This window comes from Bombus pascuorum, chromosome 7 (assembly GCF_905332965.1).
Source record: "Bombus pascuorum chromosome 7, iyBomPasc1.1, whole genome shotgun sequence".
In the NCBI taxonomy this organism is placed as follows: Eukaryota; Metazoa; Arthropoda; class Insecta; order Hymenoptera; family Apidae; genus Bombus; species Bombus pascuorum.
In genome coordinates this window covers 3,009,195-3,034,391 of record NC_083494.1, presented here as the reverse complement: position 1 = coordinate 3,034,391, position 25,197 = coordinate 3,009,195, and the positions used below count along the sequence as shown (strand labels likewise).

The 25,197-nt window shown below is 33.4% G+C and overlaps 4 protein-coding genes across 5 annotated transcripts in view; 2 read left to right on the top strand and 2 right to left on the bottom strand.

Annotated features, from left to right (window-relative positions):
- The window catches only part of LOC132908972 (cadherin-87A), a 582,211-nt gene extending 564,497 nt beyond the window's left edge, over positions 1–17,714 (top strand). For both annotated transcript variants that reach the window (XM_060963473.1, XM_060963472.1), the window contains 23 exons: positions 5,077–5,269; positions 7,509–7,819; positions 9,651–9,809; positions 9,899–10,086; positions 10,166–10,328; positions 10,732–11,176; positions 11,254–11,445; positions 11,800–12,053; positions 12,154–12,286; positions 12,519–12,734; positions 12,804–13,103; positions 13,197–13,441; positions 13,517–13,810; positions 13,892–14,089; positions 14,162–14,384; positions 14,471–15,015; positions 15,087–15,262; positions 15,342–15,477; positions 15,547–15,671; positions 15,749–15,850; positions 15,920–16,133; positions 16,229–16,335; positions 16,600–17,714. In XM_060963473.1, coding sequence (XP_060819456.1) covers positions 5,077–5,269; positions 7,509–7,819; positions 9,651–9,809; positions 9,899–10,086; positions 10,166–10,328; positions 10,732–11,176; positions 11,254–11,445; positions 11,800–12,053; positions 12,154–12,286; positions 12,519–12,734; positions 12,804–13,103; positions 13,197–13,441; positions 13,517–13,810; positions 13,892–14,089; positions 14,162–14,384; positions 14,471–15,015; positions 15,087–15,262; positions 15,342–15,477; positions 15,547–15,671; positions 15,749–15,850; positions 15,920–16,133; positions 16,229–16,335; positions 16,600–16,633 — 4,953 coding nt within the window. In that variant the 3' untranslated portion in view covers positions 16,634–17,714. The remainder of the gene's footprint in view (positions 1–5,076; positions 5,270–7,508; positions 7,820–9,650; positions 9,810–9,898; positions 10,087–10,165; positions 10,329–10,731; positions 11,177–11,253; positions 11,446–11,799; positions 12,054–12,153; positions 12,287–12,518; positions 12,735–12,803; positions 13,104–13,196; positions 13,442–13,516; positions 13,811–13,891; positions 14,090–14,161; positions 14,385–14,470; positions 15,016–15,086; positions 15,263–15,341; positions 15,478–15,546; positions 15,672–15,748; positions 15,851–15,919; positions 16,134–16,228; positions 16,336–16,599) is intronic.
- LOC132909029 (ribonuclease P protein subunit p21) lies at positions 17,572–18,742 on the bottom strand. The gene is made up of 4 exons (XM_060963623.1): positions 18,453–18,742; positions 18,292–18,353; positions 18,126–18,217; positions 17,572–18,015 (listed from the first exon to the last, which is right to left on the bottom strand). The coding sequence occupies exons 1-4, from the start codon at positions 18,580–18,582 to the stop codon at positions 17,718–17,720; spliced, it is 582 nt and encodes a 193-aa protein (XP_060819606.1). The 5' UTR covers positions 18,583–18,742; the 3' UTR covers positions 17,572–17,717.
- Positions 18,743–18,973: 231 nt separating this feature from the next.
- Positions 18,974–20,313, bottom strand: LOC132909030 (uncharacterized). The gene is made up of 3 exons (XM_060963624.1): positions 19,876–20,313; positions 19,572–19,741; positions 18,974–19,456 (listed from the first exon to the last, which is right to left on the bottom strand). Exons 1-3 carry the CDS (start codon positions 20,050–20,052, stop codon positions 19,237–19,239), a joined length of 567 nt encoding a protein of 188 aa, XP_060819607.1. The 5' UTR covers positions 20,053–20,313; the 3' UTR covers positions 18,974–19,236.
- A 1,544-nt stretch (positions 20,314–21,857) lies between these two features.
- On the top strand, positions 21,858–25,197 carry LOC132908987 (ubiquitin carboxyl-terminal hydrolase 1). The gene is made up of 7 exons (XM_060963521.1): positions 21,858–22,173; positions 22,330–22,509; positions 22,625–22,863; positions 23,025–23,254; positions 23,340–23,893; positions 23,972–24,164; positions 24,249–25,197. The coding sequence occupies exons 2-7, from the start codon at positions 22,341–22,343 to the stop codon at positions 24,808–24,810; spliced, it is 1,947 nt and encodes a 648-aa protein (XP_060819504.1). The 5' UTR covers positions 21,858–22,173; positions 22,330–22,340; the 3' UTR covers positions 24,811–25,197.

The window sequence follows — 25,197 nt, the reverse complement described above, 5'->3', positions numbered from 1 at the left end:
AACTATCACGTCACCAATGCAGACAGAACACCTGCAACGTTTCCGAGAACTTGGCTGTCATATCGTTCTTCATCGTCTCTGTCGTATTTGTCACGTGTTTCTGACACGTTGTCTTATGTGTTTCAAATTCAATAGCAGATCTTCCAATACGCTCGTGTCGCGTGCTTCAGTTTTCTATCGATTCTTCTAAAATAAATTCGTTATTAAAATCAGTTGCTACAATTCTTATTTGCTAAAGCAAATTGGATGAGACGATCTGTGATGTTCGCATGTAAGAAACGAATATTTCAAATCCATCGTTATCATCCACAAATTCGGAGCTTCGATGCTTTTTTTTTATTATTTGCGTTTATTTTACAATCAATTCTCGTGTCAGAGCAGGCGATTAAAACGCATCTCCGTGAAGGAAAGATAATTGACACAGATGCCCTTTGCAGGCAATCGGGTCGTTAAACGGCGCGTTCTATCGTTCTTCCTAATTCGATCAGTCGATTCATCACTAAACCGCAAATATTTATGCATACATAGGAAATTTACATTCATATACATTCATAGGAAATTTAAAATTGCTTATAGCAAAACTGCACAGATTATACCTTGCACGTTGCATATGATAAAATTCAAAGATAATTTATATAGAGCAAATTTTTAAATTCGATATAGTATTAATTAATTTTGCACGGTTTAGAGTGGAGTCTCGCTTATTCGAGTCCCATTTAACCGAAGTTCCGCGTTATCCGTGGTGATTTGAATTTTTTTTTTTATTTGCGTTTATTTTACAATCAATTCTCGTTAGAGAATTTTAAGTAAATTTATCTGGCGTGTACTATGACATGATTAATAAGTGTTTATAGTATGTTTGATTCTATTTAAATCTAGTGCTTAGGTCTAAGGTGTAATGTCTTTTTAGCCTGCGGATCTGTTCCGGCGTGTCGAGTAATTGAGTAATTAGAGGGTTTTGGTGGTTGTTAACTCTCGTGCTGTGTCTATTGCTGAATTTGGATAATTCTTCTTTGACTGTGGGTATCTTGAGGTCGTGATGCATCGTTTCGTTGGTGACGTACCAAGGTGCATCTATTAGGGATCTTAAGGTTTTCGATTGGAATCGTTGGAGAATTTCTATGTTGGAATTACTTGCTGTTCCCCATAGTTGGATTCCATAGGTCCAAACAGGTTTTAATATGGCCTTGTATAGTGTAATTTTACTTTGCGTGTTTAAATTGGAACGTTGGCCGATGAGCCAGTAGAATTTTTTAAATTTTGCTTTGAGTTGTTTGGTTTTATCTAAGATATGTTGTTCCCATGTCAATCTTCTGTCCAGAGTCATGCCCAGATATCTAACTGGATTTGAACTTGACCATAGTTTCATTCTTTTCCCGAATTTTAACGCGAGGAGTAGGACAGAGCAACGAGTGAGAGATATTGTGAAAGCAGCTAATCAAACTTCCAACCGATTAAGCAATGTGTTAAACCTAAGTGCGTGTATGATGTTACATTATCAACGTTTTTCTATGATTTTATTATACGATTTGTAAACGTTAATTGACCTTTTCTTATTATCCGAATTTCACGTCGGATAATCGAGATTTTTGTATTTTTATATTACTGTATTTATTATTATTATTATTATTATTGCATTTATTATTATTATTATTACTGCAACATTATATTACTATATTTTCATTGGGTTTTCGGATTAAACGTATTTTTGTCACTCTGTCGAACATTTTAGTAAACTTTCATTTTAATAATCTCGAACATTCATACAAACATTTCATAGAAATATAAGGATGTATAATATACACCGTAGACGACAGAAATAACAATAAAAAGAATATTAACACGTTGAATGCCATTTTCACAAGGTTTGCCCGTGGCACCACGATGAATTTTTTATTATGCGATACATATAATGTTGATGTTGAAGAGGCTATCACTTGTAAAAAAAAAAAAAAAGAAAAGCTCTACATGATCTATTTAATCTTCTCGTATTATTTTTAGTAATAAATTAATTTGAATAGTAAAGAGAAAGGCATTGACGAAATTAAGCTTCAAATATTTACAAAGAGACAATTGTATGTAGGGATGTAGAGTTTTAGGGAGAGTGTTGAAGTGGTCACCACTTCTAAGAAAACTCCACATTTGGTCTTTTAGTTTTCTCAAAGACAAAAGACTGCATCGAAAGCAAACCATAAACAGTACACAGGCAACGTTGGCTTCAGGGTTTTCAGTCATAGAGTAACATTGCTAGCGTGCGGATCTGGACCAGCTCAATTATATTCCGATTTGTATTTACACTTCAGTATTTAAAATATATATTCTACCTAATTCTTTTCTAAACCTTCTAATAGCCTCAACAGTTGAAATATTACTTACAACAGACATGTTACGGTATATAATCATCATTAATGATCTTATCTCACTGAGTTTACCGGTGACTCCCATGGCATTCAACGCGTTAATCGAATCTATTGGGTTAGCAACTACGTGATTGCGGATTTTCCAATGACAATCCAACATATTAAAAACAAAAAAAACACGATTTGGTAACGTGAATTTGTCGAAAGAAAAGTTGCGGATGACTGGGACTAACATTTTCTTCTTCTTTGATGGATTATGGTGAATAATGTGACCCTACGGTTTTTTGCTTCCCTCGTGGTGTGTTCTTGCGAAACGCCTACGAAAGTCATCCATCCACAAATAGCAGGCGAAAATGAGACCAGAGCGGATTATTGAATCTAAAATGCCCTTTGACGCGAGCAGGCGCGAACATGGAATTCAGTTTTCACTCATTTCCGTGGCCAAAGCAGCAAGTGAATTTTTTGAAGTCGCGTAAATTCTCGGCGAAGAATCTCTAACGAACTGCACGACTGCGGACAGAAAAAGAGCGTAACGTTATTAATGTTTAGCGAGGGTGAAAGAACGCGCTTACCAATTTTTAGAAGGCCGATTAAAATACTTCTTATTGCTTTTCCTTTGATCCTTCTTAAATTCCTATCGTCGTTCGTCCAAGTATAATCTGCTTTCTCTCTCACGTTTTACATTTATGAAATAAGTTTCACGTAAACAAAAAAGATTGGCCAGATGATTATCGTGCTCCCTGGAGGAGACGTGTTTCCGCTGGGCAAATAAATATGGAGAATTCATGAAGTCCTCTTGAAAACAGGTTAGCGAGCTGAGCTTGAAAATTGATTTTCATTACATAGTCTTGGAAATGACTTTGTGCCGCTCTAGAGACCAAGTTTGTTCATGTCTGAGAGTGCAATTATACGTAAATATAGTTATACCGTTATAACTTAGATATAAACAAAAGTGCAGCATCTGTGAATTAATTAAAAAAAATTGTTCTTGAAGAGAGAGGATTCGTTTAGCCTTGTTGAATAAAAATGTCCATATTAACAAGAATGCTTAATGTTTCGCTTTAATTTCTGCAAACATATAAATATGTGCAATGTATAAAAAGCTAGTTAGTGGAGCTATGATTAGCAGAATGAAGAGACATTTATCTTATCCATATAGTTTGAAACATAAAGTATTAATTAGATTTGAATAATTATATGATATAATGATAATAAATAATATAGTAAAATAATTCAAGCTATTATTATTAAATTATAATTATGTAATTGTAAATCAGAAATGTATAATTATAAATTATAATATTATTAATTATAGTAAAATAATTAGAGCTTTTTCAATCCTTGGAATTTGATGTCTTCCATTTTTAAATAACATTTAAATTCAACATTTTTCAATAACTATTCTTATATACAATAACAATATTGAAATAAAAATACGTATAACGTGTTCAATTTAAGAAATTTTCATTGATATGATAACATTGATATGATATAAAAAGAAATCTAATCGAACATTTCTCTGCGCTATTATATTCTCTCTATGAAGAATGATACTTTCTACCTTATTACGTTTTCTTCTCCTTTGTCGTTTGCTAATCATTTCCAACGGCAGATATATCGCTATAAGACAAATTTATCTTATATTACATCGCATTACGTGACCTTGAAAGTTACATATTTCCGAAAAAAATTTATAAAACTAACTAAACGTGAGCGCACACATTTCCAAAGACTATGGTATAACGAAGAAAGTGATACTATTGGGTTGGCAACTAAGTGACTGCGGATTTTCTCATAAGGTGGTATTGACAAAATCCGCAATCACTTAGTTGCCAACCCAATATAACTAATTCGACATAGAACACGACGATTATTAATTAATTCTTCGTCAACGTAATAAAAGTAACCTAACGTGATAAAACTATCTAAACATGAGCGCACACGTCATTTCCAAAAACTATGGTAGAACGAAGAAAGTGATACTATTGAGTTGGCAACTAAGTGACTGCGGATTTTCTCATAAGGTGGTATTGACAAAATCCGCAATCACTTAGTTGCCAACACAATATAACTAATTCGACATAGAACACGACGATTATTAATTAATTCTTCGTCAACGTAATAAAAGTAACTAAACATGAGCGCACACGTCATTTCCAAAAATTATGGTAGAACGAAGAAAGTGATACTATTGGCTTGGCAACTAAGTGACTGCGGATTTTCTCATAAGGTGGTATTGACAAAATCCGCAATCACTTAGTTGCCAACACAATATAACTAATTCGACATAGAACACGACGATTATTAATTAATTCTTCGTCAACGTAATAAAAGTAACTAAACATATGGTAGAACGAAGAAAGTGATACTATTGAGTTGGCAACTAAGTGACTGCGGATTTTCTCATAAGGTGGTATTGATAAAATCCGCAATCACTTAGTTGCCAACCCAATATAACTATTTCGACATAGAACACGACGATTATTAATTCTTCGTCAACGTGAAAGCCTGAAAGCTTTGAAAGCTTCCACGAGAGATGTAATTTTCCCGATCTATAATAGACGGATCTGTGGCGAGATTTAGCTGACAGAAATACATAGTGAGGATTGAAATAGTTGACAGGAGGACAGATTGCGGCGTTCGCCTTAAAATAACCAGCAAAGCAACCCGAGATCACACGACGAATAACTTTTACATAGGTGAATTTTCCTCGCAGGATGGACTGAACAATGAGACTACTGGGGTAGAAATCAAGGTAGCAGACATTCAGAACAGTCCGCCGGAATTTCTGGACTCGTTAACGGGTGTAGTGCGAGAGGACGATCCCATCGGAACCTTAGTTATGACCGTTAAGGCTAGAGACGGCGACAGGGGAATGCCAAGGAAAATGATCTACGAATTGGTCACCAGTGAGTTCACGTCATATTTTTCTGACTACGTCGATCTATTGGGTTGGCAACTAAGTGATTGCGGATTTTGTCATTACCATCTAATGTTGCCAACCCAATATTAATTATTAGGTCGTCCGAAACATTTCTTCCGTTTTATATTATTTTATCGAATTACGTATGATCCATTTTCTTCTATCAAAATAAAGATCACAACGTTCGACAGATTAAAACGTAAAAGACGTATCTGTAAAAAAAAGACACTTTTCGGACAACCTAATATTATGTTGTTGGCAATTGTTGGTAATTTGTCAATTAAATTATCGAAAGTTTCATAGTTTCGAAGCAGAACATTTTTATCATATCGTATCACGCTTGATAGAAATGTTAATTTTGTCTCTTTAAATGGAATATATTTTTTATATATTCGATTCGATAGTTACATATTTTTAGCAATATATTTCAGTAATTATATTCAGTATAATATTCTTCACATGATAATTAAGTTACTATGTTTACACGTTCTGAAATTAAACATTTCTTCCTGTTACGATCGTAGTATTAGGTCGTCCGAAAAGTTTCTTCCGTTTTACAAGGAAATAATGGATGCACATTTTCCATTTTATATTATTTTATCAAATTACGTATGATCTATTTTCTTCTATCAAAATGAAGATCACAACGTTCGACAGATTAGGTTTCATGTATGTATAAAAATGCATCGTTGTAAAAGACGTTTTTTTTTTTATTTTGGTTTCTTTTACAATTTGTCCTGAAGGACATTTGGTAAAGTGTTATATCTTATCGGTGAAAAAAAAATAAAATAAAAATAAATATAGTGGGTGGCTACCCCCAGCGGGGTGCCAGCTTCGTTTTTTCTAAGTTATATCTTTTATGATTTGTAAAAGACGTGTCTGTAAAAGAAAGATACTTTCCGGACAACCTAATATTTTTAAGCATATAATAAATTGAAGAACCACAGTAGTGTGAGTGAAAATTTTGAGAATTTGAATTCAGCCACGTACTTCAACTTCTAAAAGTATCGTCCTTTTAGCTTCGCAATTAATTCAGTTGTAAGCTTATTCTCTGCCGCGATGCTTTCTCGTGACTCGAACAAGAGCAGTAAATTTTATAAGTTTAACCCCTAGACCTACAACAACGAGTGAGACTCACGGTAAGAAATTTGGATGAAAAACAATAAGCACGAGCCTGACTCGTGGTACTTCGTTCGAACCAAACGTAAACAACACGAGTGTGATTCGTGGTTTAGTTGTTTTCGATGTTTTCTTACTTTAGTTGCGTGTAACTCTTCGTTACGTTCACACGTTTAGATTATAATTCCCTAAAAGAATTAAACAACCCTTGTACCTGTCGTGTCAGTAAAAAGAGAATCTAATATCGATGATAGTAACGAGAAGTGTGTTATTATTGCGGACAGTGATTCGGTAAATCCTTCTGATAACGATAGTGATGATAACGATATTGTGTTTTCTATTGTGTTTCATCGTTTCGAGAAATATCACACAGTTGAAGATTACTAATTTTCTACGAGTTTTCTCAGAACGTTATTAATTTAAGCTAAGTATTAATTTACAAATTGTTACTCGTACATTATCCACTTTCAAATAATAAATCATTTTTCTTCACTAATGAATCCATCATAATTACTTGCAAATTAGTTGTGTCCAAACGTGTTTATTATTTCACAATTGCTTTCGTTGCGACGAAATAGACGTGTCATAAGACGCATACATTTTGCGCAAATTCCAGCACACGACTAAACAGCTAAATGACTCGACGCGTGACCTTCTTGTTTATTGTGAACCGAGCAATAGGCAATTAGACTACGTCAATTCATTAATTACTACGTAAGATTGAATGGTCGAGTGCTAGAAAGCTTACAATGCGTTACAAACTCAATTAAATTGTTGACATGTTCTTCGATTAAATTATTGTATACAAGAGTTTCTTATTGTTTATATTTATTATTGCGTACGATAGTTTTGAGGGAGAATGTTCTTACAAAATGTAAGAAACGAGCTGACTCACGCCGCTACGATTCTCGCTCTTCCATGTGTTAAACGATGAAAGGTAAAAAACGAACGTAATTTTAATTTCAACGTGACGTTTCCAATGTTTCAAATTTTCTCCTCAATTTTTCTCCTAAGTGCGAGTCGTGAAATAATCGAAATGACGTTAAAAGTATTTACAAAAATTGGAGTATTTCTGCTAAACGAATTTCCTGTATTCTTTTATGCAGACCCATTCGACTATTTTCTACTGGACGACGAATCAGGCGAACTGAGAACCGCAAAACCGCTGAACAGGGAAGCGTTGAAGGATTCAACTGGCGTACTGACACTGGAGGTAAGGGCGCGTGAATTGATCGACGGTATGCCAGGTAATGACAATCTGACAGTGTCAACGGCCGAAGCAACGGTAACCATCAAGGATGTGAACGACGAGCCGCCTACTTTTAATCGTCGCGAGTACAATATCGAGATTCCGGAGAATGTGCCGAATGGCACACCACTGCCACATTTGGACATGACTGTCAAGGATCCTGACGTCGTGAGTATCATACACTAGAACAACATCGTGAGTTAATTAAATACAATCATTATCGATCAACTTCTGGAATTAGGAAGTAGAGAAAAGAACGTTACTTTCTTTTTATTTACCTTGGAATTTAGCATTGCTTCAGCACTTTTCTCGCAGGAAACATAAACTTACGCAATTAAATAGAATTTGATTTCCCAACACTTTGACTGACACACCGAAATCACATGTTTCGCTGAGGATGCCACGGGAGTATTTTTATTATTCAAAGCATATAATGGCAAAATAATAATAAATTGATGGTGTAAGACAACATTCTTCCCCAATAGACCGTTTATCTTATTGGTGATCACGGGTGACCGTGGCACCTTGATAACAGTTGATAGCGATATATCATAACAAGGCTTCGTTTATTTCAACAAACCATCCAAACGTCCAAACAATCAAAACGTCCAGAATATATTGTTGAAACGTGTAGAAGATATTGGTCAACAGTATTATGATTATTTTTACGGTTTCGACGAAACATTCGGCTGAAATGGTAGAGGTCCGCAAAGAAATTATGTTTGTGATAAACCAATGGTAGTGGTAGATTACAACACAGGAAAATGTGCTGTAGATTTATCGGATCAAATGATAGCATATTCTACACCACATAGAAGAACCCTCAAGTGGCATATAAAATTAGCTTTAGAGTTATTGTTAAATACATCAGTTTCAAACGCGATGATACTCTATAAACAAGCAACAAAAACAAAAATCAAGGTATCAGATTTTAGAATGGCACTCGCAAAGCACCTTACACAGTGCCATTCACCAGAGCCTTCAAATATATTTATTCGACAAAAATTGCGACACGAAACGCAAAAGAAAGAAGGGCAAGCGTATCTGGCACAAAAATTTTGCAGAGGGTGCTATAAAAAAATGTTAAACAGTTAGAATCAAAAATTGCTAAGAATCGGACCAAAAAGGTGACTACTTATAGTCCAGTTTGTGTCGATGAGCCACATTTATGTTTAAAGTGTTTTAACACAGTGCACCGTTAAATGCAAGATTTGTTCTCATTTTTGTTTATCGATGTTCTAATAAAAATGTCGAATTGTTCAGTGGGGCACTTTCTATTTCAAAGTATCTTCTATTTATCGGTTATGCTCAAAATGCCCTAATTGTCAATTTTCATTCGATTTTTACAATTGTAAGAAGTGCAAGCTTTCCAGTCATCAATGACCACCGTGGCGTCACAGGAGAAACTGTGGCCGGTCGTATATTACCAACGTAGCAGTCAAAGTGTTAATTAATTAAGAATCGTAGTCGAGTAAGGAACTACGCATTTCAGGGTTAAAATAAATTCTTCGCGAATTGAACAATTTTGATTTTTTTATTAGAGTTAAATCGGAGTTAGGTTGCTGTGTTCTGAGTTTGAGTGCAATTGCCCTTTCTAAATAGTTACTAACTATAACTGGATTATAACTGGAAGATAATGTCAGAACATCACCTCTTCTATAGAAGAAAACGGAAGATAAACGCCAAATAACATCAATTAATGGTTTCTTGGCTTTTGTCTATTTAAATGGCGTGTATTTAAATAAATGGAGCATTGAGTTTTCTTTAGAACCAAGGGCTGGCTCATGCAAGCTCTTCTTCCACGGATGCACCTTTTTCTTTCATAAATCTCGACTACATTATCGCGTAAGTTTTCTTTTCCTGCTGAAAAGTTTGCTCTTGGCATGTACAGTGTTTTCTACGAGCGCTCTGCAATTTCATAAAGAAGTATTTCCTTTTAATTCGAACTTGCACAGTAGCAACGTTATGTTACAAGCCTTATAAAATTACATGTTTACAGGGCCTGAACTCGGTATTTTCCCTACGTCTGGACGACATCACCGATGGTGCTTTCACCATAGAGCCGACTATGGCGACTGGAAGCACATCTGTGAACATCCGCGTAGCAAATGGCTCGCTAGATTATGAAAATCCTAACCAGCGTAAATTCATCATTCTGGTAATTCGGCCGCTTCTAGCGAATCCTATTATTCTTGTCAATCAGTTAACACGATTCGAAAGTGAAATCACGCCATTGTAAATGTTCAGGTCGTTGCGGAAGAAGTTCACACGAATCCGAAACTTTCCTCCACCGCAACCGTAACTGTCTCTATCACGGACGCGAACGATAATTCGCCTACTTTCAACAACCCTACTTACACAGCCGTGGTGCAGGAAACTGCGCCTCCAGGCACAACGGTTATAACGATCACTGCCAAAGATCGCGATAGCGGACGGTAAGAAAAGTCGTAATTCTTCTTAGAATTATTTTTTCATTCGACGCAACAGAAATTTGATAAACAAATTATGCTCTAGATTCGGTACAGCTGGAATAGCTTATCAGTTGCTGGGTCAAGGCGCACAGCATTTCTCCGTCGATCGGAAAACTGGAGTTATCACGGTGGCTCAGTGTCCAACTCCTGGAGTATCACCCTGTTTAGACTACGAAGAACAAACAGAGTATTTTCTAACGTACAAGGTACGCTGTGTCAAAATCATTATATCCACTTGCCATTATACCACAGCCAGAAACATGTGCCTATTTCATTACTATCGTTTAATTTGACAAGCATAAGGAGCCACATATTGAATGCAGCTCTGTTTATATAGAAGCAAATAACAATATGTTCAATTTTACTGAGTCAATATTGTGAGATTAAATATATACGTTTGTCTATTCTATCAAATATTGACCAATCTTAACTGCTGACTCCTCGTCTTTAAACATTTTGATAGTAGCGTATAGAACTTGATTCTATACGTGATTTAACATACACGTTACTAGAAACCTCTATTTGCGGAAGATTCCTGATAACTTGCTTTTGTGTAGATACAAGTAAACTGTAATATGTAATTATTTTTTCACCTTCGCTGCTTTTTAGGCCACCGATAACGATGGGCAGGGACAGACGACCAGCGTTTCGTTGCGCATCAGTTTATCGGATGCCAATGACAGTCCACCACGATTTTTGCAAGACAAGTATCGTGCGGTTATAGACGAAGGAGCTGAGAAATTCGAGCCCGACTTGAAGGTGCAAGCCCGAGATAAGGACAAGACGTCGAAGATCACGTATGCGATCGTGGGCGGCGATGAGTTAGGACTCTTCGCCATAGATCCAGACACTGGTGAAATTACGATAAAAAATAAAGGACCGGTTGATTTAACGAATTCAACACACGATTGGATTGCACTTGTTATACAAGCGAACGACGGGATTTATGTTGATTCCGCCACCGTTAACATTACTATTCGCGATGTCAATAACAACGCACCCGTCTTCACGCAAGAACTTTACACTGCCAGCATACCCGAAATATCGCCGATTGGTACGTTAGCCTTTAACGATGGTTTACAAGAGGCTATTATCGTATGCGATTGGATCTTCTAATTTCATACATTTCAGGGACCGTTGTGGAGGAAGTTACAGCGACCGATGCTGACACAGGAATAAATGCGGAACTCGTTTACAGAATACAGAAGGGAGCTTTCGACGACTTTACTATGAATGAAACGACAGGCGTTGTAACAGTGTTTAGGAAGCTGGATTACGACAATAAAAATACGTACCATGTAGAAGTAATAGCATTTGATAAAGGTACATGAAAATGGCTTTATTTAGATAAAAGCTATCATCTGTTTTATTTTCTTAAGTTTGTGCATTCTACTTATAACTAGACTGCAGATTCTTATGCATATCTGGGAATTTTAAAACGAAATGAATGAGTAAAATACACGTAATACGTAAAAATGTACGTATAAAATATTCAAATGCGATATCTGCTGTAATATTTGGCGGATGAAACAAATCTCTGCCAAGGTCCTGCTAGTTGTCCGTTTAGTTATCTTCATAAAAATATGAATTTGCATAAATATCCGCGAGTCTAACGTTTATTATACGACCACGTCATATCGTTTAGTATACGTTTCATCGGGATCTTTTTCTGATTAGGAACGCCTAGCTTAACCGGAACAACGACGTTGATGATAAACGTTGAAAACAGCAACGATAAAGCGCCCTATTTCACGCCAGAAACCCAAAGAGCCGAAGTTACGGAAGACACGCCTATTGGCACGGTCTTCACGACGTTAAAAGCTACAGATCCGGACAGTGCCAACTTGGAAGCATTGAACTTCGCCATTTCAGAGCCAATTACGGCGATCGATAGAAATGGTCAACAGGTCAACGACAGTAAATCGTTCAAGGTATAATCTGATGCTTTGTCTGATAATCGTATAAAATGATCATACAAAATTAGTCAATAAGATTGTAAAACAACTTGTGTATTAATCGGTATATCCGCAGGACTTTTTCGCTGTTGATCGGGCAACCGGTCAAGTTTCCGTCGTTAGACCATTGGACCGTGATATCGCAGCTACTGTGAGCATCACTGTTGTTGTCAGTGATACAACGGCACCCACGTTACAACAAGGCAGAGGTATTACATGTTTAGTATCATGAAGTTCATAGAATAGTACTGTTCGGATATATGGCCACGAGTTACAACGAATGATAATTTACTACTGCTATTGGGTTACCGAAACAAGAAAAATATAACTTTCTATGTTTTTTATTTTATTATTACAAGATGTTTCAGTCGCGTTGAGATTCCTACGGTCAAAATGATACTTGTCTGTAGTTATCTAATGGATCTTCTTGTTTGTAATTAGGCACCTTAGTAGTCACTATCATTGACGTGAATCACATGGCACCGGAATTCTTGAAACCATGGACGAGAGAAAATCCACGATATTTGATAGAAATGCAAGAAGAACAGCCAACTGGTGCTGTTGTGGGAGCATTTACAGCGGTAGACGCAGATAGTAATATAGCAGGATACGGAATTGTACCACCAAGTCCCTATTTCAATATAGACAATATCACAGGTTCGTTATAATCGCGTTACAACTAAGTGGAAAATATGGGAAGTACAATAAACGTTACGCATATTGCAGGAATTGTACGAACCAGCCAAGTTATTGATTACGAAGAAACGAAGCAACTGGAGTTCACAGTGGTTGCGTATGATTCTGGAGTACCGCAGTTATCCACAGCAGCCAAAGTAATCGTCACTGTAATAAACGTTAATGATCAAGATCCTAAATTCGAGAAGGAATTGTATAATGCGTCTGTGAAAGAAAACTCACCACCAGGCACACATGTTACCACCGTGAAAGCGACAGATGGAGATGAAGGTCCGTTTGGAGAAATTAGTTACAGTCTTATAGGTGATCATGCTGCTGACTTCAATATCGGTAAGTGTAATCTTTTTATTCAAAATTAATCGAACCAATATTTTATGGACAAACATCTATTTATATATAACATCTATTTATATATTATAACAGGCCACGAAACGGGAGAAATTACTGTTGGTGGCGCAACCGTTCTCGATAGAGAAATGACGCCAAATATCACCATAACAGTAATGGCCAGCGATGGTGCTCATATAAATTCACGTCGAAGTACCACCGTTCCAGTACTTGTAAAACTTATCGACGTTAATGACAATCGACCAATATTTACACAACATAGTTATAGGGCTTCGGTTGCTGAAAATCTGCCAGTAAATCCACCTGCACCTATTTTACAAGTAATTATACCTCGTCTATTTGAACTTAGAGAATGATAAAGCTAAAAAACTGACATATTATATATTCATTGTAAGGTCATAGCTATGGATCATGATGAAGGGATCAACGGAGAAGTTTGGTATACCATAATTCATGGGAATGAAAACGAGTCATTTTCTTTAAATCGTGAAACAGGCATTCTATACCCCGGAGCAGCACTGCTTGGAAGAGCTGGCTCATACAGAATTGAAGTGGAGGCAAGAGATGGTGCGGGTAGTGGACCACATTCAGACAACTGTACCGTTGATATACGAGTAACATCAGTAAATCAACACAAACCTCAATTTGTTCTACCCGAATTAACAAACGCTACTGTTGAAGTACCCGAAGTTAGTGTAAAAATAGATTATCGATAAAGTATTCGTCATTTAGAAGATTACATGAGTGTAATAACGAACAACATTTTTTAGAATACTGGTGTACTAAATTACTTAATATTGACGGTAAAAGCAATCGATAGAGATCCTGGAGAAAACGGACGCGTAAGTTATCACTTAAAGGTTGGGAATCGAAATACTCAAGAAACAGAAGAATTTTCAATAGATCAAGAAACAGGTGAACTAAGATCGAAGATTATTCTTGATCGAGAAGTAAAAAGCAAATTTGAGGTAAATTCCATTCACGTATCTTTTTTACAATTGACTTCAAAACTAATAACGTTAACTTTAATATTATTTCAGCTTGTTCTGGTAGCTGCCGATCACGGTACCCCTACGGCATATGAAACATTACGTCTGCTTACTGTACAGTTAGTTGATACGAACGACAACACGCCACAATTTTACGATGAATATCATTTTTATATATCAGAAAATCGCCCGAAAGATTACTTTGTGGGAAAAGTAACTGCGGAAGATAAAGACGAAGGCAGACACGCGAAGGTTTACTATTACATAGAGGCTGGTAAGTAATGTTTTATTAAGCAATTTATAAAATTATACTATTACTAGATAGAGGTACAAATTTATGTAAATGGGAATATTTTTCAGGAAACGAAAATTATGCGTTTTACATGGACAAATCTGATGGTAGCATATACGCAAATAAATCATTCGATCGTGAATCTCGGGACAAATATGTCTTATCGATACTGGCTTCCAATGATCCTGATATCTATATAAGCCCCGTAGATGCAGGACGTCCACTAATGCACAATACAGACCATGGACACGTAAATGTTACCATAACTATTTTAGACGAAAATGATAACTTACCGATATTCGAACGTAACGACTACTATGCGGGTGTTAATTCAATGGCAAATGTGAATGATTTTGTAACAAAAGTAACAGCGTCAGACTTAGATGTTGGAGATAACGGTACCCTACATTACTACGTTGCCAGTGCAAACCTCTACAAATATGGATCAGAGAAACCTAGTGGTTCTATAGTTCCAAGTCCTTTCAATGTAACACAAGATGGTAAACTTGTCACAAGTGGTTATATGGCTGAGTACAACCAGGACAGGTTCATTGTTGAAGTTATAGCAAAAGAAACTGCTATTCCAGAGAGATATGCTATGACTAGAGTTCATGTAAGTTATTTTATACGTGAATATTTGTACACTTTTAATTCCTTAATTACTTATCTTTTATGTTGACAAAGGTCTGGGTATTCGAAGCTTCACAATTAATTAGAGTCATTTTGTCAAAATCTCCTGAAGAAGTAAATCGTGAACGCGATGAAATTGTGTCAGAATTATCAAATGCAACTCAAAGCAGAGTTGTTGTTGATGAAATTCGATACCATGTAGATGCATCAGGTCATATTCGTAGGGAATGGTAAGAAAAGAACATTTGAAACTTTCTCTAAATTAATTTGTACTTTTTTAAGAACGTAACATTTGAATGCAACTTATAGGTGTGACATGTATTTACACGTGGTAGAACCAAAAACCCAAACTATTGCTCCCATTCCACAAGTACTTAAAGTTATTGATGCAAAATATGACTTCTTGAAAGATTATTATGCTGGTTTTGCTATTGAGAATGTTGTGGTAAGTATTTCTTGCATTTCAAACTATAAATAAGATATTAACATTGTGTTAACTAATATAATTTTTCAGCCTGCTTATGCAGGAGTACAAGAAGAACCATTCGATCCTGCGTTAGCCGCTTTAATAGCTTTACTGGTAGTTTTATTAGTTGGTGCAGTTACTGTAACAGTAGTTTGTTGTTGTTTACGACACTGGTAAATACTAAGCAAATATACATTTTCATATTTTAATATGAAAAACATTAAATGTATTATATTACATGATATTTTAGGGTAATCACCGTACCAAATGATATAAGGAAGAAGGATGGTTTAATAAAGAAACAAATTATTGACGAGTTAAATACTACAGAAAATCCTTTGTGGATCGAGCAGTGAGTAAAGATATATCTTTTGTTAAAGATACATTCATATAACATATTTATATAATGATAATTTTTTAGAAAACTCAAATTATATGAGGAACAAGAATTAACAATGCAAGTATTTAGTGAACCTGAAGGTGGTTTAGGTACAGAGAGACGAGGAAGTGGTGTAAGTGTTGGAATGGGTGATACATCTCAAGATAACACTTATGCTACTATTCAACGACCACTGCCTACGAACAGGCACCGTCCAACAACACCAGATTATACAACGCTTCCAGGAAACCATAATGTATATCAAGAAATCCATTATATTCTTTAATATTAGATAAATTATTATATATTCAAAAAGAAAAAAACGTAATTATATTATACATTTTATTTTAGCTTTACGAATCAGCCATGGGTTTTCAAGGATCAACATTTCAGCCATCCTCGAATGTAATGCCTCAATTTACACTTGATCGTGATGGTCAACCCCAGTTTGTTTCAGGGCTAGTATAAATTAAGTTTTACGCCAATCCCTTTTTTAATCAGTAATATAACTTTATCATCATACGTTGTACCTCTTTAACCACGGCTCTAACTGTTGCACGCGCCTTTCCGAAATTACACTCGCATGCACACACCTTTTCGACAATAATCGGATAATATCGTTAGGTTTGTCTGCGAGTAGACGCGTGTACAAGGAGAGCACAAAAATTATCCCGAATTACACAGGAAAATCTACTCTGACTGTGCACCTTTTGCTATTTCAGTTCGAACTCTTCAGCAGTGAAGAATTCAAGATGAAGAGTAACGACGAACGACAGTCAATATTACTGGAATAAATATTTCCCTGTAGCTGGTGTGTGCATGTATATATGTGTGCGTTGCCAACCTATGGTCCTAACTAACTAATTGTTAGGTTCACTGTTAGAAAAATCAAAATTGCTAGAAAATAAACACTGTGAAATAGTTTAATGACCGAAGCTTGGCACGACAGATATATGTATATAAATGAATGTGTAGACTCCGTCCAGCGCAGTTTTCTGATTAATTCCTCACTAGTTTAGTATTTATATAACTTATGTACGTTTTACACGTAAAAACAAAAGAAAGGAACGTACTTATAGTGTCATTATCTTCTATATGAATAAATGAGTCATTTAATGTCATATCATGGCGTTAATACAACAAAATGTTCTAAATGTTAAAAAACAGAACAAGCTCATAATGTTAAAAATACTTGTAATTAGAAAAACAATTCAGTCGAAATATCAACATATGTCATAAGTTCATGTACAACTATTAATTTGCAATATATGTTATATTTATTTAAGTTAGGGTTAAATGACTGATTTTTATCCGATTAATCTGTGATTTGATTACGCCCGCGTATATACGTGACAGTTATCCTACATTTGAGATTTTGTATAACTCATTGGCGATGGGCGGATATAGTCATATCATAGCTAGTTAAATAGAGACGTTCGCATTAAATTTCAATGTTATGTAACAACATAATCATCTCGCGCTATCTGCGAAGACCACATCGCTTTTCATCGCCTAAACCGTCCTCAACGAAACATATGTGCATTGGGGTCTATGGAATTTATTGCGAACGGCTCTAATCGTACAGTATATCATATACTCGAAAAACAATAACTTAACTATGATCATGTTATGTCTATAAACATTTAATGTAAAACTAATATCAGTATCGCAATATTACTAGATGGTTATGAATATTCCAGTTAGTAAAAGTATCTGTTTATTGATTATAAATTTATTGTAACATATTTTATGTATAAGTCATTGATAAAAAAAATATTCGTATGTCAACATTCATCACATCTCACATCATGTGGAAATAAATATTCAAATCTGTGTACATTTAACTCTTTTCAGTATCCATATGTTTTCCTTTATCCAAATTCTTTTCTTTTACCTCAATATTAGATTTATTATCTAACGATTTTGGTGCATAATTGAAAACTTGAACTACCGAATTAGGTTGTTCAATCCATAATTTATGTCCTTTTTTTGTGGGATATCTTTTAACACTCAAACATGTTAAACATGTCCACTTCACGCTTTTTACCGGTTTTGACACTAATCGTACCCTTGCAGTTTCACCAGGTATAAGTGGTGATTGACAACATTTACAAATTGTTCTTTTAATATCTGATTCTCTAAAAAAGAAAAATTATATATATATATCTTACCTATATATTTTATAGAAACTTATTTACGATTATGACTAGATAGATATATTATGGTCATTTAAATTTTTTAAACTCACATTCTTAAAACTGATTTTTTTGCACAACCAACCATTATATTTCCATAATATGATGCCGCTACTCTATTTTTCAATGCCATTAGGTAACTTGCCTAAACAGTTTTTTATTAATATTTCCACTTTAATTTACAGCAAAGTATAAGAAGTTACTCAAAATTATCATTACCTGATACAAATAGTTCATCCTTTCAAAAATATCTTTACCTTGGCATAGTTTTGTATTTGTATCTAATAATTATAAAATAAAAAATGAATATGTAAATATATATAACACTTGATATTACAAATATATTTGAAAATATATAATATATTATATTTTATACTAACCCATACTTCTTATAAAAATTAAAGTTATGTATCTTAAAACTTTGTTCGTAAAGAAGTATTTTGAAGAAGAAAATGGTTTAGTAAAATAGGTTATGTTGTATTGTTTACGATTACTTATGACATATACCATTTAGATTGTCAAACATGTAATATATTACTAGACCTATACATCGTTACTAAAGCAAAATTATATTTAAAAATTTCAAATAAAACTCAAGTATTATAAAATTAGATAAAGTTATTCACACAACTACACTGTCCATTAAAATAGGCTACAAGTGAATTATTGTATCTTATTGCAAAGTTGATGTTTATATATATATATACACACACACACAAATTGATACAAATAAAAATTTAATCTTTTTTTTAATCAAATTTTATCTTTACTTTGTTTTTGTATCATAACATATGGCAACAAAGTTAGGATATTTAATATAAAATCTAGTATAGTTTTAATTATTGAATTACCTACAAAGTTAAAAATTCTAAAAAAAATAGTGTCAATGAGTATTTCGATGTATAGTTGTACTTATACATTTTATTATTATCTTATATTTGAGATACGACATATAAAAACAATATTATCTTAAAATAATACAATTTTTACTTTAATGATTAATAATAATAATAATATGAAACAAACAATAGACAATCTCGGAAATTTCATCTTCTCAATATAATATACAATATAAAAATGTTTAGAAAGAGTTGGTACTTATGGACATTCACTTTCTCGAATGCATACATAATCCTCGTATATAGCCTTCATTCCTTATCATTATCATAGTAATCCTTGTGAACTATGATCAAAAACTGATGTTGAAGTGTTAGTTAAAGCTGTCATAAGCATATGTGACTTATAATTATCTTTACATGCTGATGATAATCCATTTTCTTTTATTCTACATTTCCAACTAAGATTAGGAGTAAATTCAACTTTTAAGTTTTCTGTTTCTTCAACTGAGTTCCGTTCGGGGCTCCTTGTACTATTAGCATTTGATCTATATAATTTAAATAAGATATTGAAATAATAATTATTATGAATTGATTAACGAAACTATGTAATTATTAAAAAATAATAGTTTCTACTTAAAATATTACAAATTAAATACATACTCTTCCAAGACATTATTTTCATTGTAGCGATAACCATACTCTTCAAAAACAGTTTCCAAATTATCGCACTGCTCTTTTAAACTTTCATATTGTGCCTTAGTTTCTTGGAGAAATTCTTCCATACGAATTGAATCTTCTTTCATGTCTGACAAAGTTTGTTCTATTCCGTTCTGACATTTTTTAGTGTATAAAGAAAACATTAAATAGTATCAGTATATAAATTTTTAAGAAATATTAAATAACGAAACATTAATTGAATGATAGAAATAATTTAAAAAAATAAAATGATTTATATGATACAAACCTGTGTACTTTTTATAACATTCCACATAGCTTCGGTATAAAAATCTGATTCTGCCGTACATTCTGCAAAACGTCCGATCAGAACGTGTGGAAGTTTCCATGTTGTATTTAATTTCTCAATGCCGTCATCAATTTGTCGAGCTTGAACTCTCAGTTTTCCAAAATTATTTGAACGCATTGAACAAAAATTGTATCAAATTTACCTCCTATTTCAAAAGTTGATTATTTTGAATGACTGTGTACACAGCTACGTAAGCGTTCTTAAAATATGTAACCGTATACACTTTTGCCAACATAAAATATAAAATTTTCTGCGTAAGTAATTATCCCTTTTTATACTAATATTATATTGTTTTCACTTACTATATGTTATAATTAAACAGATAAATGCAGAGACTGTTAAATTAAAATATATTCCTATTCAATAAATTTCGACAAATTTGATTTGAACATGTTTTTCATAAAATACTGTTTTTAATATTTTTAATAATATATTATATTAAATTATACGTATGTGTATGCTCGGAAATAAAGTTTGTATAAAGTTTAATTGCATATTTCCATGTCATTAATAATAGCGCTTTTAATACCATTTTATTAGATTGAATGCCATCGACATTTTTTTACTAATATACCATATGTCATATAATACAATTATTAAGTATTAACTATTAACGAATTAAATATTGTAATTCAAAATCTATGATATTTATTTAAAAAACCATCAAAATTTAATTTTCGCAGGAAACAAACTATGGAAAGTTAATGAGACGATATTAAATTGAATCCTTATCTTTATAAGAAAATAAATTATTTATGTTGGGAAATAATAATACTACCACTATTACATAAAAATTTAATACAATACTGTTGAATAAAATTTGAATAAAAATTATGGTTTATTGTTTTGAGATATATATGTAATGTCGTAAATCTCGGGATAATTCAGGTGAACGATTCTGAAGTCTGAAAATCGAGTTTATTGTAAAAATACTTAAATAAAATACAGGAGTAAACAACAATAAATATCAATCTATAACAGTAAACAATAAATAACAAGTTCTGTGCAATGTCTACCTGAAAATCGAGAATCGATTTTCAACGTCTTGAGCTAAAGATCTTTCTCCGTCTATCTTCAATATTTTAAATAATTATTCTGTGATCTCGTCTATCTCTAATGTTGCTCTCTGTCCGTCCATTTGGGAAATAAGTGTCTCTGAAAATGGTTGTCCGTAAACCAAAAGAAGGTCGCTCTGTCCGTGAAACAAAGAAAGTCTATCTGTAAAACAGAGAGAGCCCTATCCACGTGAACTCTAGGGAGTTTCATATATATATATACATATATACATATATATTTTTATACCGTTTTTTTTTTCTTTTTCGTTAATTTATTACGTTCAAGATTCCTCAATTATTAAAATTACATAATAGCTACTTGAAATCTAAGTGACATTTAAAAATTCGAGTTTTAAAAATTGTAAGAAAGGGATAAATTCTTTATACTGTACATCACAAAAAAATACCCTTTAGTGTAGATGTAACTAATAATATTTGTTTATTTAATACACAGAAAATAAATAAAAAATGAAAAAGAAGGCATATTGCAATAAAATTTAGTTAGTTAGAAAAAATTATATATGGATAAAAAATAATAAATAAAATTATACAAAAGAAATAAATTTAAACCGTGCATGCTTAAAATTACACTAGTACTTAGTAATCGTACTATAATAAAAAGATTTCGTTAAATATATACGTTAGATATATTAAAATCGTACAAAATTGAATAGTAAAATTGTTTGTGTTTTATATCTATAATAATCAATATTACTTTTTTATAATCATAATAAAAGAAAAAATATAATGATCAGTTACTAATATCGAAGTACATAACAACAAAATATTTTTAAATTTATCCACATTTTAACTAGCGAGAGACTAGTTTTGACCTACTGAATATGCACTTATGTCATAATCGCACCAACGTCCATTTTCAGATGCAAACGCTTGTAACGGATTCTAGGGGAACATCAATGACGACAATGTGCATAGTATAGAAAAAGCTACATAAATGTGAAATTGTAACCGCACATGAACGCGGTTCATGAATATATGACATTAGGCACAACGCATAATGGCTACTGTAACATTGTAAAAAAGTGTTTCGCCTGACAGTAATAGAAATGTAGTTCGTGTAATTCAAAGAACATTTTGTGGTTTAATTGTCATACAGATTTTTTCGATTAACTAAGGTTAATAACAAACTCATTTGTTCCATGACTTCCTTACTAAATAATACGTAAGTACATAGGTTTTAAACTTTTTATTTATACGCTATAAATTAAAGTAATTAGTACAAAGTAAAATGGAATTTAAATAACCTCTGTAAAAGCAAATTTATAATTTAAATGCAGTTTATGTAAATGGACAACTATATAGTTGATTGTAATTTCAGGTTAACAAAAAATGACAGTATTAGAAACAGAAGAAGATGCGGATAAACGTTCAGTTCCCCCTAGGAAGAAACTTTGCTTATCCCTTTCTGGTCGTGCACGTACAATTTCTAACAACATTTCTCAGGCTCCTCAGATTTCACAGAGGGAGAGCCTTTTAAAGAGAGATACCTATACACATAGTACGTAAACTTCATTATTATATAAATTTTGATATTATATTAAATATTCATTATATATGATTATATCAATCATATATGATTTAATGTTTATTCATAATGCTCATTAATTATGAAGGTACAATCAAAATGTTGAATGGTTATCGCAATCAATTGAGCAATCACCAAGATGGAAGTTATGATGTATCGAATAGTGGTACAGAAGGATTAAGAATAGCTACTTTATGTAATTTAGGAAATACATGTTTTTTGAACAGTGTGATATATACGTTACGATTTGCACCATCTTTCCTACATAATTTGCATCATTTGGCCACCGATTTGTCTAATTTGAATGATAAACAACTTCAAACAAAAGTAAGTTGTATTTTATTTAAAACAGTAGATTTTGTTCCAGCAGTACACATCATCTGTGACTAAGATGTTGATGCTAATTCTTTAATTAAAAGAAAGAATGCTTTGTTATATTTTTACATAAAAGTAAAATGGAAAAGTATATTATATATTTTTTATATTAGATAAAGTCATCATCTTTGGGAAGAACTGGTGTGTCACTTACATCAAGTGGCAGCAGGAGTTGGAGCAGTAAAGACCTATTAGCTTTGGCTGGACCTACGGGAGATAGTAACAAACATAGAATACAAATTGCTACTGAAAAGTTACATGAATTGTTCATGGCATTACGTGCATCTGAAGCAAGAGAAAACAGTGAACCGTATCAACCAGATGCATTTTTGCAAGCTCTTAGGTAAATATAATATTAACAATAGAACATTATAATTAAGAATTGAATAATACATTAAAAACAATAATGCATGTATATCTTTTTACAGAGATGTGAATCCTATCTTTGAAGGAAATCAACAGCAAGATGCTCATGAGCTTTTAGTGTGTTTACTAGATAACATCCGGGAAACATTCCAATTGTTGGTCAGGCATAGAGAAAGTCAGTTTGGACAAAATAACGATGGATTATCAGACTTCTCTACAGAACATTTAACAGATGTACAATCAGAAGGTAGTAATTCCAACAAAAGAAGCATTCGTAAATCTAGAAAAAAGAAAAAGATAACAACAAGGGGAAGTTCATCTTGTCTTGTACAATCAAATTTAAACGGTGTATCAGTATCTTCTAGACCATATGAACATATGAAATATTATATGAAATATTGTATGAAATATGAAAATGGTCATGCTGAATTTCCGGAAACTAATGGAGAGATAAGTAGTCATAGACTGGAAAGCAAAAAGTGTTTTATTTCTGAAGATTTTGAGGGAGTTAGCCTTTTGCGGACTACATGTCTAGAGTGTGAGCATGTTACAGAACGAAAGGAAACATTTTGCGATATATGTGTGCCTATTGATATAGACAGATCAAGTGAAAAAGGTAAGTGACATTAATGATCATCCAATATTAAGTAACGAGTAACGATCAGAAATATACTGTAGATATATTTATTTGTAGATAAGGAAGTAAGACCAATGGATAGTAGTGAAGTATACAAACGTGCAGTAGTTACTAGTGAACTTCTTTGGGGTAGAGATAAATATTGGTGCGCTCGTTGTCTTCGTTATAATGAAGCTCGCAGAGCTGTGTGTTTTCCATCTTTACCAAGGCTACTTATATTGCAGTTGAAAAGATTTTCTACTGCAGCAGGGTAAGATTCAGTTTTCTAACTTTTATTTATTACAATGAAGAAACAAGATTTCCATATTTCATATAAAGATATATATTGCATTAGGTCAATGGAAAAAATTAATAATCATATGCCAACACCGTTAACGTTACAATGTTTTTGCGAAGAATGCAACAATGATCAAATACGGGGAACTACAAGTGGCAGATCCGAGTCACGACATGTATATAAGTTATATTCTGTAATTATGCACCAGGGTGCGACAATGACAGCTGGTCATTATGTCGCTTATACTCGTTTACCTGATGAATCTGCATTCGCAGAATATTTTCAATGCGATCGAGGTAGTAAACGACAAACTTCTGGTCAGGGTAGTAGCAGTAGCACAAACACAAATTCGTCTTCATCAGACAAAACATCTGGTATATTAAAATACTTTAGAAGTAAACCAAGTGCTAGTGAAACTAAGGAACAATTAATTCGGTTTGGCTGTCGTAGTATGGATTGTTGTGGTATTCGACGTCATAAACATACTAGCACATGGCTGGAATGTGATGACGAAGCAGTACATGTAATCCCATTACGAGAGTTAGAAGATAAATTAGCGCCAAATCCACGAAATTCCGCCACTCCTTACCTCCTGTTCTATGTAAGATCTATGACGTAAATATTTTTTTTCCTTAAAAACGTAAAAAACATGCATATATCAAGTATTCAAACCAAGAGTGCAATGGGCCTTGTTCCTCCCTGTTAATGACTGCGCTGTCACACACATTCCACATCTGTTTACTCTGTACGTACTGTATCAGGTTTAGGTGAACGTGTATAATTTCGTAGAAAATAAATTATGTATTAAAATCATGTTAAGCATTAGAGTTTGATAGTTAGATGATATGCAATAAATTCTCCAATCTACGCGATAATGGTACTCAAATCTTGCTATTAATACCACAAAGTGTCAATTTGTATTTAGATGATTAATGTTAACTGGGACGTGGGACGTTTTATTTTTAAGTTGTTTCTGTAAAAATAAAAGTGTGTATTCTTGATTTAA

Coding starts and splice junctions, on each gene's coding strand:
- LOC132909029 (XM_060963623.1), bottom strand. CDS start 18,582: ATGGTATATGTCATAAGTAATCGTAAACAATACAACATAACCTATTTT. Junction 18,354..18,452: donor AATTTTTATAAGAAGTATGG/GTTAGTATAAAA, acceptor TATAATTATTAG/ATACAAATACAAAACTATGC. Junction 18,016..18,125: donor AAAAAATCAGTTTTAAGAAT/GTGAGTTTAAAA, acceptor TTTCTTTTTTAG/AGAATCAGATATTAAAAGAA.
- LOC132908987 (XM_060963521.1), top strand. CDS start 22,341: ATGACAGTATTAGAAACAGAAGAAGATGCGGATAAACGTTCAGTTCCC. Junction 22,510..22,624: donor GAGAGATACCTATACACATA/GTACGTAAACTT, acceptor TTAATTATGAAG/GTACAATCAAAATGTTGAAT. Junction 22,864..23,024: donor ATAAACAACTTCAAACAAAA/GTAAGTTGTATT, acceptor TTTTTATATTAG/ATAAAGTCATCATCTTTGGG.
- LOC132909030 (XM_060963624.1), bottom strand. CDS start 20,052: ATGCGTTCAAATAATTTTGGAAAACTGAGAGTTCAAGCTCGACAAATT. Junction 19,742..19,875: donor ATGTTATAAAAAGTACACAG/GTTTGTATCATA, acceptor AAAAAATGTCAG/AACGGAATAGAACAAACTTT. Junction 19,457..19,571: donor GAAAATAATGTCTTGGAAGA/GTATGTATTTAA, acceptor TAAATTATATAG/ATCAAATGCTAATAGTACAA.